The sequence below is a fragment of the Macaca fascicularis genome, chromosome 8 (assembly GCF_037993035.2).
Source record: "Macaca fascicularis isolate 582-1 chromosome 8, T2T-MFA8v1.1".
NCBI lineage: Eukaryota > Metazoa > Chordata > Mammalia > Primates > Cercopithecidae > Macaca > Macaca fascicularis.
This window is the reverse complement of record NC_088382.1, coordinates 154,216,810-154,232,489: the sequence shown is the minus strand read 5'-3', so window position 1 is coordinate 154,232,489 and position 15,680 is coordinate 154,216,810. Positions and strand designations below refer to the sequence as shown.

General features: G+C 65.6%; 3 protein-coding genes across 17 annotated transcripts; 1 reads left to right on the top strand and 2 right to left on the bottom strand.

The window, feature by feature from the left end:
- Positions 1 to 32: 32 nt before the first annotated feature.
- Positions 33 to 7,350, top strand: RECQL4 (RecQ like helicase 4). 9 transcript variants are annotated; one of them, XM_065519879.2, is made up of 21 exons: positions 33 to 191; positions 257 to 290; positions 400 to 494; positions 718 to 858; positions 1,141 to 1,914; positions 2,012 to 2,138; positions 2,439 to 2,570; positions 2,654 to 2,746; positions 2,824 to 2,960; positions 3,368 to 3,451; positions 3,523 to 3,696; positions 3,778 to 3,957; positions 4,938 to 5,079; positions 5,169 to 5,233; positions 5,505 to 5,793; positions 5,868 to 5,997; positions 6,080 to 6,249; positions 6,317 to 6,497; positions 6,574 to 6,736; positions 6,858 to 6,966; positions 7,088 to 7,350. In XM_065519879.2, the coding sequence occupies exons 1-21, from the start codon at positions 108 to 110 to the stop codon at positions 7,210 to 7,212; spliced, it is 3,429 nt and encodes a 1,142-aa protein (XP_065375951.1). In that variant the 5' UTR covers positions 33 to 107; the 3' UTR covers positions 7,213 to 7,350. The 9 variants fall into 9 exon arrangements, 6 of the variants coding, with proteins under 6 accessions (XP_065375951.1, XP_005564444.3, XP_065375950.1 ...); XM_005564387.5 differs by having other exon boundaries at positions 5,169 to 5,431; XR_012416827.1 differs by having other exon boundaries at positions 2,443 to 2,570; positions 5,169 to 5,431; positions 6,080 to 6,497.
- On the bottom strand, positions 7,334 to 9,541 carry MFSD3 (major facilitator superfamily domain containing 3). The gene is made up of 5 exons (XM_005564390.4): positions 8,608 to 9,541; positions 8,112 to 8,259; positions 7,898 to 8,022; positions 7,715 to 7,824; positions 7,334 to 7,629 (listed from the first exon to the last, which is right to left on the bottom strand). The coding sequence occupies exons 1-5, from the start codon at positions 9,287 to 9,289 to the stop codon at positions 7,456 to 7,458; spliced, it is 1,239 nt and encodes a 412-aa protein (XP_005564447.3). The 5' UTR covers positions 9,290 to 9,541; the 3' UTR covers positions 7,334 to 7,455.
- Positions 8,819 to 15,207, bottom strand: GPT (glutamic--pyruvic transaminase). Of its 7 annotated transcripts, none has more exons than XR_012416829.1 (12): positions 15,150 to 15,207; positions 13,920 to 14,085; positions 13,694 to 13,783; positions 13,513 to 13,621; positions 13,264 to 13,397; positions 12,906 to 13,149; positions 12,685 to 12,764; positions 12,564 to 12,617; positions 12,199 to 12,373; positions 11,941 to 12,096; positions 11,755 to 11,867; positions 11,428 to 11,688 (listed from the first exon to the last, which is right to left on the bottom strand). XR_012416829.1 is itself a non-coding variant. In XM_073999836.1 (12 exons), the coding sequence occupies exons 2-12, from the start codon at positions 14,079 to 14,081 to the stop codon at positions 11,598 to 11,600; spliced, it is 1,491 nt and encodes a 496-aa protein (XP_073855937.1). In that variant the 5' UTR covers positions 14,082 to 14,244; positions 15,150 to 15,207; the 3' UTR covers positions 11,428 to 11,597. The 7 variants fall into 7 exon arrangements, 6 of the variants coding, with proteins under 6 accessions (XP_045255346.2, XP_045255347.2, XP_073855936.1 ...); XM_073999836.1 differs by having other exon boundaries at positions 12,481 to 12,617; positions 13,920 to 14,244; XM_073999837.1 differs by having other exon boundaries at positions 12,481 to 12,617.
- Between the last annotated feature and the right edge of the window lie 473 nt (positions 15,208 to 15,680).

Below are 15,680 nucleotides of genomic sequence, written 5' to 3'. Positions count from 1 at the left end.
CGCCCCCGGCCTGCCGCGCGCCCGCATTGGCTGTTGGCCCCATCGTCTGCGGCGCGGGAGATTCGCTGGGCGGCCGCTGGACTGCTCGGAGACCTGGCGGGCCCGCCATGGAGCGGCTGCGGGATGTGCGCGAGCGGCTGCAAGCGTGGGAACGCGCGTTCCGGCGGGAGCGCGGGCGGCGGCCGAGCCAGGTACGGGATGCCCTGGGGCCGAGGGGCTGAGGGCGCGGCCCGCGGCTGACGCGTTCCCTTTACAGGATGACGTGGAGGCGGCGCCGCAGGAGACCCGCGGTGAGCGCGCGGCGGGGTGGCGGGGTCCCGGGTCGACGGAGGCGGGAGGACGCCAGGTCGGCGGGGGCCCAGGCTCCACCCTGACCCCGCCTCCCGCCCGCCCACGCAGCGCTCTACCGGGAGTATCGTACTCTCAAGCGGACCGTGGGCCAGGCCGGCGGCGGGCCCCGCAGCTCCGAGTTGCTCCCCGTGGCCGTCGAAGAGGTATCCAGGCCCCGCCACCCCAGCCTCCTCCCACTTTCCTGTTTGGCGGAGTGGCAGGAGCCACGGAGTCGCGGCCAGGCCTCCGTGGGGCACAGAACTTGGGAGGGGGACTGAGCAAAGTGAAGACGGGCCGGGCCTCGCTCCAGGTGTGAGGGGGTGGGTGGGAGCGCCTCTGCTTCCACACCAGCCTTTTTCTGGCCTGCGCCCCTACTGTCTCCTGCAGGCACCAGAGTCCCACTGCTGGGGGCCCCACCTGAATCGGGCTGCAACCCACAGTCCACAACATACGCCAGGGCGGAGCTGCCAGGGGTCGGTGCCGGACTACGGGCAGCGGCTCAAGGCCAACCTGAAAGGCACCCTGCAGGTGAGGAGTTAGCAAGCAGTGAGTCCACACTAGGTCCAGAGGTGCTTCTGGCCCGGGGTTGTTTCTTGTCACTCTTTCCACACAGACAGGCACAGGCTCCTGTGCCAACCAGGGCACGAGTCTCCACGGAGTTTCTCGGGGCCTTCGCCCTTGACTCCCTTTCTAGGCCAGCCTTGTGCTAATTAGCCTGTCTTACCATTGAAGGTGGGAACTCAGGCAGGTTTCAGAGTCTACAGAAGCCCAGGGGCCTGAGTTTCTGCTGCCATTCTGTTCCCTTCCCAGGCCGGACCAGCCCCAGGCCGCAGACCCTGGCCTCTAGGAAGATCCTCATCCAAGACGCCCACCCCAAATCCCCCAGGCACAAGGCCTGTCCCCACCTTTGCAGAAAAAGTCAGTGATGAGCCTCCACAGCCCCCTGGGCCCCAGCCAAGGCCGGGCCAGCTGCAGCACCTGCAGGCATGCCTGAGCCAGCAGCTGGCCTCCCTAGATCTTGACTGGTTACAGCGATGTCACAGTGAGATCCCAGACTTTCTGGGGGCCCCCAAAGCCTGCAGGCCTGGCCTAGGCTCAGAGGAATCACAGCTTCTGATCCCGGGTGAGTCAGCTGTCCTTGGTCCTGGTGCTGGCTCCCCAGACCCAGAGGCTTCAGCCCTCCAAGAAGTCAGCATCCGTGCAGGGAGCCCCCAGCCCAGCAGCAGTCGAGGCAAGAAGCAGAGACGGAACAAGGAGCTCTGGGGGAGCCCCGCACAGGTCCAGCAGCAGAGCAGCCAGGCTGGACCCCCATCGGAGGGGGCTGGGGCTGTCGCACTTGAGGAAGACCCTCCAGGGGAACCTGTACAGGCACAGCCACCTCAGCCCTGCAGCAGTTTGTCGACCCCCAGGTACCACAGATTCAGCACCTCCAGTCAAGCTAGGGCGGGTAAGGCTGAGGGCACAGCCCATCTGCACATCTCTAGGCTGGCCCGCCATGACAGGGGCAATTACGTACGGCTCAACATGAAGCAGAAACGCTACGTGCAGGGCCGGGCACTCCGTGGCAGGCTCCTCCGCAAGCAGGTGAGACGGCGATGGACTGGGACAGGCCCTCCCTTTCCCTCCCCTCAGCACCCCTGCATGTCCCACCCAGTGACCCTCCTATGTGGGCACCCTTCAGGCATGGAAGCAGAAGTGGCGGAAGAAAGGGGAGTGTTTTGGGGGTGGTGGTGCCACAGTCACGATCAAGGAGTCTTGTTTCCTGAATGAACAGTTTGATCACTGGGCACCCCAGTGTCCTCAGCCAGGTGAGACATCTGCCCTGGAGGGTGGGTCTGGCCACCACTGTGGAGAGGGCACGGTACTCTTTTGGGCGACACTTCTGTTCCAAGCAAAAGACCTTCCAGGTGCCCCTGGTCCAGGCCCTACTCTGGCTCCCCCAAAGCAGGGTGGCAAGGATGAGGATGGGTATCAACCTTTTATGCTTTAAAAGAAGTAGCACAGAAGAAGGGCACTGCCTGCTGCCAACCCCTTTGGGGGAAGAGAAGGTTGTGGCCAATGGTTGTTTTGCTTGGAGCTCCCATTCCACCTTCTCTTGCCTGCCCCAGTAAGTGAGGAAGACACAGACCCTGCTGGCCCTGAGCCGCTGGTTCCTGCACCACAACCTGTGCCTGGGGTGCCCGGCCTGGCCTCCACCATGCTGCCACTCTACTCCTTGGGGCCCTCAGGGCAGCTGGCAGGTAAGCAGTCAGCTGCTGGCCCAGAGCCTTTACCGAGGGGTTGGTGTGACTTAAGTCATGGTGGTCAACACCTGTGTCTGCAGAGACGCCGGCTGAGGTGTTCCAGGCCCTGGAGCAGCTGGGACACCAAGCCTTCCGTCCTGGGCAGGAGCGTGCAGTCATGCGGATCCTGTCTGGTGAGCGTGGCTGCCGGGGCTGAGGCCGGGCTGAGGCCAGGCTGCAGAACCCCGCTGCTGACTCGCGCCCCACACAGGCATCTCCACGCTGCTGGTGCTGCCTACAGGTGCCGGCAAGTCCCTGTGCTACCAGCTCCCGGCGCTGCTCTATGCCCGGCGCAGCCCCTGCCTCACATTGGTCATCTCTCCCCTGCTGTCACTCATGGATGACCAGGTGTGCACACAGGGCCCTGGGCACATGTACACAGCCAAGAACCAGCACTTGTGACTCCCAAGGGCAACTGCTGCTTCTCCCCTAACCGCCCCCTCCCATGGGAGCTTCAAGGTGTCTGTGGCCTCAGTCCCAGTCCTGGCAGTAGGTCAAAGGCAGCCCAGCTCCACAGGCACCACGGCCACCCCTACAGGAGCTGTGCTGGGAAGGGAGCCCTCCCCAGAGTCTGTCTGCTCCAGGGCTCCTGGGCCAAGGCCCACAGGTGGCTCTAAACCCTTGGCCCTAGGACCCAGGACCTGGTTTTCCTCTCCCCTGAGGGCCTAGGATGGACATGGCAGCAGCTCTGGGATGACCTGGGGAAGGGCCAGGGCCGGGCTGGCCTATGACGGCCGTTGCTCCTGCATTTGCAGGTGTCTGGCCTGCCACCGTGTCTCAAGGCAGCTTGCATACACTCGGGCATGACCAGGAAGCAACGGGAGTCTGTCCTGCAGAAGGTGGGGGCCTCATGGGCCTAGGGGTGAGGGAGGCAGTGCCTGGGCTGTGCCTCTGATCTTGCTGCCTTCAGGTTCGGGCAGCCCAGGTACACGTGCTGATGCTGACACCCGAGGCACTGGTGGGGGCAGGAGGCCTCTCTCCAGCCACGCAGCTGCCTCCAGTTGCTTTTGCCTGCATTGATGAGGTCCACTGCCTCTCCCAGTGGTCCCACAACTTCCGGCCCTGCTACCTGCGCGTCTGCAGGGTGAGCCATATGTGAACTGGGGTGGGCGGCTAGGGCCAGAATGGGCTGGATGGCCTCACGCCACCACCGCCTCTGGTGCAGGTGCTTCGGGAGCGCATGGGCGTGCACTGCTTCCTGGGTCTCACAGCCACAGCCACACGCCGCACTGCCAGTGACGTGGCACAGCACCTGGCTGTGAATGAAGAGCCTGGCCTCCATGGGCCAGCCCCAGTTCCCGCCAACCTGCACCTTTCCGTGTCCATGGACAGGGACACAGACCAGGTGGGAGTGTGAGCTCTGGGGACCCTGCAGGGCCCTGGCTCCCGACTGCCCACGCTGACGGCTCCTCACCCCCCACGGCCCACGCCGACCTCTCCTCACCCCCCACGGCCCACGCCGACCTCTCCTCACCCACCACGGCCCACGCCGACCTCTCCTCACCCCCCACGGCCCACGCCGACCTCTCCTCACCCCCCACGGCCCACGCCGACCTCTCCTCACCCCCCACGGCCCACGCCGACTCTCCTCATCCCCCACGGCCCACGCCGATCTCTCCTCACCCCCCACGACCCACGCCGACTCTCCTCACCCCCCACGGCCCACGCCGACCTCTCCTCACCCCCCACGGCCCACGCCGACTCTCCTCATCCCCCACGGCCCACGCCGACTCTCCTCATCCCCCACGGCCTACACCGATCTCTCCTCACCCCCCACGGCCCACACCGACTCTCCTCACCCCCCACGGCCCACACCGACTCTCCTCACCCCCCACGGCCCACGCCGACCTCTCCTCACCCCCCACGGCCCACGCCGATCTCTCCTCACCCCCCACGGCCCACGCCGATCTCTCCTCACCCCCCACGGCCCACGCCGACTCTCCTCACCCCCCACGGCCCACGCCGATCTCTCCTCACCCCCCACGGCCCACGCCGACTCTCCTCACCCCCCACGGCCCACACCGATCTCTCCTCACCCCCCACGGCCCACACCGACTCTCCTCACCCCCCACGGCCCACACTGATCTCTCCTCACCCCCCACGGCCCACGCCGACTCTCCTCACCCCCCACGGCCCACGCCGACTCTCCTCACCCCCCACGGCCCACACTGATCTCTCCTCACCCACCACGGCCCACGCCGATCTCTCCTCACCCCCCACGGCCCACGCCGACCTCTCCTCACCCCCCACGGCCCACACCAACTCTCCTTACCCCCCACGGCCCATGCTCACCCCTCACTGCCCATGCCGACCACTCCTTGTCAGGCACTGTTGACACTGCTGCAAGGCAAACGTTTTCGAAACCTGGATTCCATTATCATTTACTGCAACCGGCGCGAAGACACGGAGCGGATCGCTGCGCTTCTCAGAACCTGCCTGCATGCAGCCCAGGGCCCGGGGCCTGGAGGTGAGGCACAGACAGGGCTGGGGTCCCGGTGAACCCACCTTGGGCACACATGGCCCCTCCCACTGATTATCTGCCTGTCTTCCCCAAAGGTCGTGCCCCCAAAACCACGGCCGAGGCCTACCACGCGGGCATGTGCGGCCGGGAACGGCAGCGGGTACAGCGGGCCTTCATGCAGGGCCAGTTGCGGGTGGTTGTGGCCACGGTGGCCTTTGGGATGGGGCTGGACCGGCCAGATGTGCGGGCTGTGCTGCATCTGGGGCTGCCCCCAAGCTTCGAGAGCTACGTGCAGGCTGTGGGCCGGGCCGGGCGTGATGGGCAGCCTGCCCACTGCCACCTCTTCCTGCAGCCCCAGGTTGGCACCCCCCCAACTGCCAGTGCTCAAGCCCCCAGTGCCCCACCCCACCCTCATGATAGTCGTCCCGCAGGGCGAAGACCTGCGAGAGCTCCGCAGACATGTGCACGCCAACGGCACAGACTTCCTGGCCGTGAAGAGGCTGGTGCAGCGCGTGTTCCCAGCCTGCACCTGCACCAGGCCGTCCCCAGAGCAGGAAGGGACCATGGGTGGAGAAAAACCTGTGCCCAAGTATTCCTCTCAAGAGGCTGAGCAGCTTGGTGTCCACCAGGCAGCCCTAGGACCCAGAAGGACCTGTGTGGGCCATGAGCGGGCACTCCCAGTACAGCTTACCGTGCAGGCTCTGGACATGCCAGAGGAGGGTGAGGAACCTGGGGGTAAGCCATGGGTGTGGATGGGCTGTGCCCACATCCCCTGAGCCCTGCTCTGCCCACAGCCATCGAGACTTTGCTGTGCTACCTGGAGCTGCACCCACGCCACTGGCTGGAGCTGCTGGCAACCACCTATATCCATTGCCGTCTGAGCTGCCCTGGGGGCTCTGCCCAGCTCCAGGCCCTGGCCCACAGGTGAGCACGCCCTGCCCTGAGTTGGAGACAAGGTTGGAGAATCAGGGCTGCTGGCCACATGTTTCCTTTTCCCTGGGCACAGGTGTCCCCCTTTGGCTGTGTGCTTGGCCCAGCGGCTGCCTGAGGACCCAGGGCAAGGCAGCAGCTCTGTGGAGTTTGATATGGTCAAGCTGGTGGACTCCATGGGCTGGGAGCTGGCCTCTGTACGGCGGGCTCTCTGCCAGCTGCAGTGGGACCATGAACCCAGGACAGGTGCGCCCCGCCCCACCCCACCCAGCCCTGGATGCTGCCTGCCTGCATCTGACATGCTTTCCGGCAGGTGTGCGGCGCAGGACAGGGGTGCTTGTGGAGTTCAGGGAGCTGGCCTTCCACCTTCGCAGCCCAGGAGACCTGACCGCTGAGGAGAAGGACCAGATCTGTGACTTCCTCTATGGCCGTGTGCGGGCCCGGGAGCGCCAGGCCCTGGCCTGTCTGCGCAGAACCTTTCAGGCCTTTCACAGGTTGGGAGGAGGCGGGCAGGGCCTGGGACCATCCACCCTCCTGCAGTGATCAGCTCTGACGGGCTCCTCCCCACAGCATAGCCTTCCCCAGCTGTGGGCCCTGCCTGGAGCAGCAGGATGAGGAGCGCAGCACCAGGCTCAAGGACCTGCTCGGCCGCTACTTTGAGGAAGTGGAAGAGGAAGCACAGGGGCCGGGAGACATGGAGGACACGCAGGGCCCTGAGCCAGGGCAGGCCAGAGTGAGTACAGTAAGGCCAGGAAGCTCATCAGGGTTGCACGTTCCTTGGGCTGCATGGGGCTTGCTGTGTGGATGCAGTGCCACGGTAGCTCAGAGCAAGCCTGATGTGCCTGTCCACACAGCTCCAGGATTGGGAGGACCAGGTCCGCTGCGACATCCGCCAGTTTCTGTCCCTGAGGCCAAAGGAGAAGTTCTCGGGCAGGGCTGTGGCCCGCATCTTCCATGGCATCGGTGAGGCCTACAAGGCTCCACCCAATGCAGGCTGGAGCTGGGGCTGGGGCAGGTGAGGCCTGGGACGCCTCCCATGCAGGCTGGGGCTGGGGCTCATGGCTGTGTCTTGACTCCACCGTAGGAAGCCCCTGCTACCCAGCCCAGGTGTACGGGCAGGACCGGCGCTTCTGGAGAAAATACCTGAATCTGAGCTTCCACGCCCTGGTGCGCCTGGCCACAGAAGAGCTCCTGCGGGTGGCCTACTGATTGCACTGCGTTGGGGGATGTTGGGTAGAGCTGGGGTTGTCAGCAGCTAGGGCAGTGACTGAGGCCCTGGGCAAAACCTGTTACCGGGTGTGAGGACGAGGAGACTCCAAAATGCAGAATATAAAGTGCTCACATTGTTTTTATGGGCCCTCCTGGCCAATGAGGCAGCCCCCACAACCTGGGGACGAGCGCATCACATATTCTAGGCACACGTGGCTTTATTGACCAGTCCAGCCACCCAGCTCAGAGAAAGGTGCTGGGTGCCAGGCCCAGGTACAGAACGGGCAAGGCAGAGAGGATGAGCAGGAGGAAGAAGCAGGGATGTGGCCCCAGCCCATCGGCCAGGCCTCCAGCCAGAGCGCCCAGCAGCAGCTTCCCCAGTAGTTCCAGAGTGGCCAGAAGGCTGTAGTGTGTGGCCTGAGGGGGTGGGGGTCAGGGTCAGAGTAAGGCCCACACAGCCCCAGCCCTGCAGTCCCTCTGTGTCCCTGCAATGTGTCCTCACCTGCAGGGCCCTGGGGGCCAGCTGGCTGCAACGCATCATCCCAGTGAAGGTGACTGTGGTGACCAGGCCTCCCAAGAAGTGCTGCAGACATAGGCTCAGCAAGGCTGACCCTGGGAGGGCAGAGGTCAGCAATGCCCCAGGCTCTTGGCCCCTTTTCCTCCCTCCTCAAAGCCAGCCTCTCACCTCTCAAGATTGTGCCAGGGCCCATGCTGGCCCCCAGGGTGTCCAGGTGGAAGACCAAGGCAGTCTGGCAGGCTAGGCCCCCGAAGCGGAGCCGCAGCACTGACCTCAACAGAGGCAGCAGTTCCCTGGGGTGGGGGTGGGAAATTGGGCAGTATAGGAATTGGGGGCAGCTTGGGTACAAGTGGGTGGGCAGGGCACACTGGGGAGGGCTCACCAGTGCTTGGCCAGCAAGGTCCCACCCAGGGAGGAGCCAGCGATGGAGCAGACCACAGCACCCACACCATTCCACAGTCCCAGCTCAGGGGCAGAAACACCATGGTCCAGCAGGAGAAGAGGAAACAGGCTGCTGGCGCCCTGCTCACCTTGGGTTGTGGAGAGGGGGTATGAGCACAAGAGGTTCCATATCTGCCCCCACCTCCCTTCTCCCCACCTGGGGCCTCAGTCCTGCCCTGCTCTCCTCAGTGTTCCAGAGTTGCAGGTGCTGGGGGGAGAAGTGGGGCAGCCCGAGAGAGCTCAGGGATGTGGCTAGAGCTGGGGGAGGACAAGACAGCAAGGTCCAGCTGCAGAGCCCCGGATGTCGGGGCCAAGTCCTGCAGGTCATACCCAAAAAGAGAGTGGCCCTGTAATGGGTTGCAAGCACTGGGGACACACTTGGAGCTGTCCCGGAAGCCCCACCTCTGCTGTTGCCTGCGCCTCGAGGCCTCACTCACCTAGCTTGTAGGTGAGCACAAAGCCTGCCGTCCACAGGGTCCCCGGCACAGCCAGCACGTCCCGCAGGAGGTGCGCGGTGTGGGGACGCTGCTTGGACGGGGCCGGCTGTGGGAGCCGCCGCAGGGCTGGTGCAGCCCAGGCCAGGGCCGCGGCCAGCCAGTAGGTGGCAGCCAGGAGCAGAAAGAGTTGCGGCCACGAGAGAGTGGGCTGCAGCGCCAGCAGCGCGCCTCCGGCTAGCGCGGCCCCCAGCTTGTAGGCGACCACCTGCACGGTGTTGCCCGGCCCCAGCTCGGCCGGCTCCAGCAGCTGCACAGCCAGCGCGTCCAGGGCCACATCCTGCACAGCGGCACCCAGGTTCAGCAACAGCAGCAACCCCGCCACTGCGGCGGGCAGCCCGGCCTGGCCAGCTCCAGGCGGGGGCAGCCCGGCAAGGAGCCCACACACCAGGCCCAAGCCTGCCGTGCTGCGCGTCAGCCAGGCCCTCACCGAGCCCTGCGCGTCCACCAGCGGGGCCCACGCCAGCTTGAGCAGCCACGGAGTGTAGAGAACCTTGGCCAGCCCCACGCGCGTCAGGGAGAGGCCGCCGGCGCGCAGCAGCACGGGCAGGAGGCCGGACTGGAGCCCGTAGGGCAGGCCTTGCACCAGGTAGAGGCCGGCCAGCGGCAGCAACTTCCCATGCATGGCGGCTCCGATCGACTGCGAGGCCGGGAGGTCGGGTTCCAGGTGGGGTCCCGCAAAGCGAGGTCCTCTCCGCGTTGGGTCAGAGGCCACACCCCAGCATGGCTTTGGTTCTGGGACCGGGCGGAGTCAGCGTCGTACAGGCTGGGGTCTGCACACGTGCGATTGGACTTCAGGAGCATTAACACCCCAGAAGGACCGAAATCGGGTCCAAACAGAGGCGAGCGGGCTGGACACCAGCTCCCGGCATGCTCTGCGCGGCCTCAGGAAAGGGGGCGGGGTCACTGCCTCCCGCGGCTCCCAGCATGCTCTGCGAGACCGCAGGTAAGGGGGCGGGATCACTCTCCCCCCCCCCCCGCGGCTCCCATCATGCTCTGCGCGGTCGCAGGTAAACGGGGCTGGGCCGCTGCCTCCCGGGGCCCTCACCGTCGGCCGGGCCGGACTCTCAGCAGTTTCTCGGCCGCCTAGAGCCACACAGCGGAGACGGGCCACACGGTGTCGCTGGAGCCCCGCGGCCACCGACTCCAGGGCCGGAAGGTCGCGCGAGCCACAGAGACCGGAGCGGGCCAGAGCGTCAGCTCGCTGGCGCCCCGGGTGACCAGTCCGGGCTAGTGCCCGCGGCCGCCCCGCCACGTGCGCGCTCCCAGCGAAGTCCTGCGCTGGTGAGAGGCCCGGAAAGGGAAGCTACAGAGCAGGGCCGGCCTCGAATGTAAGGATCGGCCTGCGCCCACGGCCAGCCCTAGTCTCTCCCAGGAGTCTCGGATCCGCGCCAGGCCTGCTTCCTTCCTGGTGTCTGACCTGCAGCCTGGTTGCTGCGGTGCCCGGCCCCCGCTTCTCCAGCCGCCCCCGTGAAGGCGTCCGTTTCTTAAGGGTTCTGTCGTCGGACCCCAACCTTGCTGTGTCTGGCTTCAGCCCCTCCCTAAGGCAGTGACAGACCCATGGAAGTTAGGAGGGTAGTGTGAAAGGTCAGAACCCAGCTTAGCTCAGAAGGGCACGGCCTGCCACTGCCCTTGATGCCCTTCAGTGTCCGGTGACAAGGCTAGGAGCGCCCTGCCTGATTCGAGCCCGCCCTGCCGAGGGAGGGGCCCACCTGCTGTGTCTCCTGTCCGGAGCTGTGCCCTCAGGGGCTCCTGAGGCCCAGATGAGGCTGTGAAGTGTGGCTTGTGGTTAAGAACCATCTCCGGAGCGAACAAAACCAGATGCCTTGGCAGTCCGATTTCCAAGTCTGCGAGTCTCTAAAGCCAGTCCCGTCCTTGGCGGACTTGAGGGCACTGGACCCAATGCACTTCCCTGGCTGCTGTGGCCTCTGAGGGGCTTGTCAGCTCAGCAGGTTTTTGTTTCCAGGTTTCCTTGTCTATCAAATGGGGGTTATCATGCCTAGTTCAGAAGACCATCTGGGCAGATGGAGTGACCCGCAGCAGTGTCTGCATGTAGTAGGTGCTCAGCCATGCTCCCCAGGCCAGGACACATCACTGTCCACCCCCCTCAGCCCAGCCCCAGCCCTCCCCTGGGACACTCCCTCATCCTCTCCCTCTGCCTCCCACTCCACCCAGCTGAAGGACTGCACCACACACACCAAAGGTGGTCTCTCTGGCCCCCCAGACAGTGGCCCCACCCCTACTACCTCGGGTAAGAGAACCAAGACTTCCTCCCTGTCAGTCACTCCGACCAGCCAGCGCCATGCTGGTTTAGTATTTCTCCCTGCCCCAGGGAAGATGTGGACCTCACAGGGAAGACCTGGACCTCACAGGGAAGACGTGGACCTCACAGGGAAGGGAGCCAGGAAGGAGACAGCTTTCTGTGCCTTCTTCAGGAAAGGCTGTTTCTTTGGGTGGCCAACTGGGCCCCTGGTTCCCTAGATTCTTTGTCAAGCCCCATCTCCACCCCAACAGCTCTGGGGGCTTCCACAAAGGGGTGTGGGCCTGTGCTTTCCTCACACTCCGGACTCTCAGCCCATTTCTGTGTGATCGTGACAGGCTCTGCCCCACAGCAAGAGGCCACGGGGAAGACCCAGCCCATAGTGGGCACCGGGTCTTCAGGAGGAACAAGTGGGTGCTGGTCGTGGAAGGCCCTTTCTCTGAAGGGACTCAGGCTTGCAAGAAGGGTAGGCAAGTGGGAGCAGACCACGCAGCTGCCAGCGCTTCCTCCCTGGAGTCAGACTGCCACACAGCTTTATTAGGGACCTGCAGAGAGGCAGGGGCCCAGCCCCCACCCCCGCCCGCCAGGCAGCAAGAGCAAGTACAGTGGGCTCCAGAGCCCCCAGGGCCCCTGAGCACACAGTCCGGGGCGCCCAGCCTGGCGCCGGCTGGGCTCAGGAGTACTCGAGGGTGAATTTGGCATGAAATCTGCTCAGCTTCTCCAGCAGCAGCCGCAGTTTCTCCAAGGGGGGCAGAATGGTCATCCTGAAAGGAGTTGACAGTGAGTGAAGGGCCAGGGTGGCGGGACAGGCAGTGAGGGCCGGGCCTCACCGGAAGTGGTAGGTGCCTTCCCGCTGCCCAAAGCCGCTCCCAGGCACCACGCAGATGCCGGTCTCCTCCAGGAGGCGCAGGCAGAAGAACATGTCGGGGGCCAGGCCCAGCTCCTGTGAACAGGCAGTCATCAGGGAGAGATGCCTGGCCACCACTGCCCACCCTGCAGCCCCGCCCCCGCCTGACCTGAGCACGCTCCACCGCCCGCGGGGGCAGCTGCACACGCGGGAAGGAGTACATGGCGCCCTGCACTGGGTTGCAGCTGATGCCGGGAGCCTCGTTGAAGACCTGCTCAGTGAGCTTGGCTTTGGCCGCCAGCTCCGCCAGCACTGCCTGCCTCTCCTGTGGCCACGGAGGGAGGGAGGGAGGGCCCATGAGGGCACAGCACTCAGCATCCCCCACCCCCGATTAGGTCACCTGGACCCCCTCCTGCCCCCAACTCACAGCCTGGAACTGCGCGAAGGAGGGGTCAGTGGGCGCGGGCGGGCTGACCACCAGGTCCAGCAGGGCCTGGCCTGGCACCGGCGGGCACAGCCGCACACTCATCAGCTTCAGCATCTGCTGCTGCACTGCAGCGTCCATGTTCACCACCTCCACATAGCCGCCGCGGAACCCGCACCTGCCAGGTGAGGGGCGCGTCCAGGCCAGGTGCAGAGGAGTTGGCCCACTGGGCGAGGAGGGCCAGGCCATAGCCCGCGAGCCCCCACCCGCCTCGCCTGCACGCACTCGCCCATGTAGCCCTTGGAGGTGGAGTGGAAGGAGGCGAGCTCCTGCTGCCCGGCATAGGGCGGCCCCATCTCCATGAGCACCTTCTTGAATGAGTGGAACTGGGAGCCCGCGGCGTACACGTTGTCCTGGTACACCTGGAAGGGCGCAAGGCGTCATGGGGGCTGGCTGTTGCCCGGCTTCCCGCTCCCCTGCGCCACGCACCTCGTCCGCCAGCAGAAAGAGCCGCTCTTCGAAGGCGAAGCGGATCACAGCCTCGATGCACTCGCGGGTCTGCACCTGCCCTGGGGTGTGGGGGAGGCAGCAGGGCTGGGTGAGCCAAGGGGGCGCACTGCCCTCCACTGGGCAGCCGGGGGACGGCAGACCCGGCACTGCCAGGGCGCACAAGGGTGCGGGAGGAGTGGGGCGGGGCGGCGGGAACGCACCGGTGGGGTTGCCAGGGTTGATGACACACAGCGCACGAGGGTGGCAGTGGCCACGCGCCTGACACAGTGCACGGTGAAGCTCGGACACGTCCAACGCCCAGGCGCGTTCCTCGTCCAGGTAGTAATCCACCTGCACTGCGCCCAGCTCTGCCAGTGTGGCCGAGTAGAGTGGGTACTGGGGGATAGGAATGAGCACACCTGTGCGTGTGTGGCCCTCGCCGGCCACCAGCAGCTTCAGCACCGTCTGCAAGAAGGAAGGGGAAGGCAGGGTTGGCAGGGCCTGGGGCTGCACCTGTCCCCCACCCTGGGCACCCCCTCTGCAGTGTCAGGAATGTCTTCCTGCGCATGCCCAGCCTACCACGATGGCGTCGCTGGCCCCTGTGGACAGGAAGACATTGTTGGGGTCCGCAGGGATACCTCCGTCGCGCCTCTCGATGTACTGCGCCACGTCCTCCCGGATCAGCTGGATGCCAGAGCTGACGCTGTAGGCCCCTGGACTCGGGCAGGACAGGATGGGAGTTACAGGTGAAGTTCTCAGCCCTCCCAGGGGACCTCCCTCCCCCAGCGGCAGGGCCGCCCTCTGCCTCCTCCTGGCCCTGGCTCTCACCCAGGCTGTGGCCCCCACACGCCTGCAGGATGCGCTCCGCCCTCTTCTTGGCATCGTCAGGGAAGCTGGGGCTGGTCAGAAGATCGGGGTTGACACAGAGAGCCAGGACCTGGGAGGACGGAGTGCTGAGGTCAGGGCACACGGGCGGGGGGTGGAGGGGTGCAGTGGGCACGAGCCTCACCTGGCGCAGGAAGGTGATGGGCCTCTGCCCCATAGCCTGTGCGTCCCCGATGTTGGCACGGATGACCTCGGTGAAAGGCTTCTTCACACCCTGGGAGGGGAGGGGAGCAGGCAGGGAGACCGTGCCCTACCTAACTCCTCAGCCCTTGTGCCGTGAGCCAGTGGGACTGGGGCCAACTCGGCCACCCCAGTGTGACCTGGAGGGCAGCGAGGGGACTGGGCCATACCTGGCGCAGCTCCTGCTCCAGCTCCAAGGCTCGCTGCACTATGGGGCCACGCACTGCGTACTCCACTTGCCGCACACGCGGATTCATGCTGTGCAGCGTCAGCACCTTCGTCCTCAGTCCGTTCCTCACTGCCTGGCTCTGGTCACCTGTGCTCGAGGCCATGACTCTACCCAGACCAGGTGGGAAGGCGGCTCAGGAGGTGGCAGGACCAGAAGTGGGAGTGGGGACAGCTGGGTCTGGCTCAGTGGGCCACGGCTGGGAGGAGGCAGCCGTAGCAGAGGGGACGCCAGGCAAGAGGGCACCCTCTTCACCGCAGCTGGCCCCACTGGGGGAGACAGAAAGGGCTGAAGGAGCTGGGGACAGTTGGGCCCCGCCCCACCCGTCTGGGAACAGCTCTGCTCCAGGGAGGCAGAGACAGTGGGCGAGGCAGCAGGCGGGGCTTGGGGCAAGGCCCGGTGCCTGCCCAGTGTCCCCATGAAGGGAGAGCAGGAGACCCACATGGGGGGTAGGTACAGACGTCAGTCCCGGTCCGGACAGCTCTGAGGGACTAGATGTGGGGCCGGGGGCTGAGCGCCTAGGGTGTTCAGGAGGTGAAGGGAGTGCCCAGCAGCCCTGAGGGGCTGGCAGAGCTGGAAAGGAGGGACCCCCGAGGTGAGACTGGAGCCTGGGCTGCTGGGATTTACCCCAGCAGGGCTTGGCCAAGGCCTAGCCCTCGTGGCACCCGCATCTTTGCTTGGGCCAGCGGACCTGTCTCCTTAGTAACTGAGCCAGGCCTCAGGAATCCAGGGGGTGCTGGGGGGAGGGGAGGGGTGTTCAGGCTCTGGGTTCCATCTGGCCTCTCCAGGGCTGGCACCTATGGCCCAGAGGCTGCGAGAGCTCTGTAGCTGGACCTTGGTCCCTGATGAGCACTGCGAGGAGCTGGGGGAGGGGGCTGGAGCCAGGCAGTCCAGCCCTGGGCCCTAGGACAGCTCACACCGTGGCTGCCCTTTCATCAGGCACCAGCTGGGGGTTGCCCTTGGGACACACCCCAGGCTAGGGGTGACCTGAGTTCTCTGGCCCTCTTGTTCCCGATTGGAGGAGAGAGTAGGAAATGAGCCGGGATAGGTCGTCAGAGACCCACCTCCACAGGCCTGCCGAGCCCAAAGGCCAGGCTCAGTGCTGGCCCACCCCAACAGCCACCACGAAACCTGACCCACAGGGGTCAGGATAGCCGGCCCCCAGGCCTCTCACCTTGCACTTCTCTGCTCCGCTGCCACAACGGCCTCCCAGTGCGCAGGCCTGCCCTTCTGGCCCTGAGACAGGGGCACAGGTTAATATGGGCCTGGCCCCAGGCAGAGCCAGCCCCTGCCCGCCCCCTGGCAGCAGAGCCCAAGTGGCAGCCCTGGTGGCAGGTGGACCTTGGGCAGCTGCCCCACCCCCCACACTAAATTTAACCAGCAGCCAGTCCCCGCCTGCCCGTAGCCCTGCAAGAACACCCTTCCAACCAGGGATGCTAGGGGAAGGGCAGGCCCAAAGGACACTGGGCTGACAGGCCCGTGCTGAGCCAGGAGAGAGAACATCCCAAACCCACACCACCCAGCACTGGTGGCCACACAAAGCTGCCCGCCATGAACAGACAAACCGGCGGTGCCCTCAGCCCTCCTGCTTGAGGCCCCTAAGGGACCCCCTCACCCTGACACCTTGTGCCCAGCCAGCTCAGAGCCAGAATGGCCAACTGCGTGTCCCCTATGCCAGCCCAGGCAGAAGCTGGCAGCCAGGCCC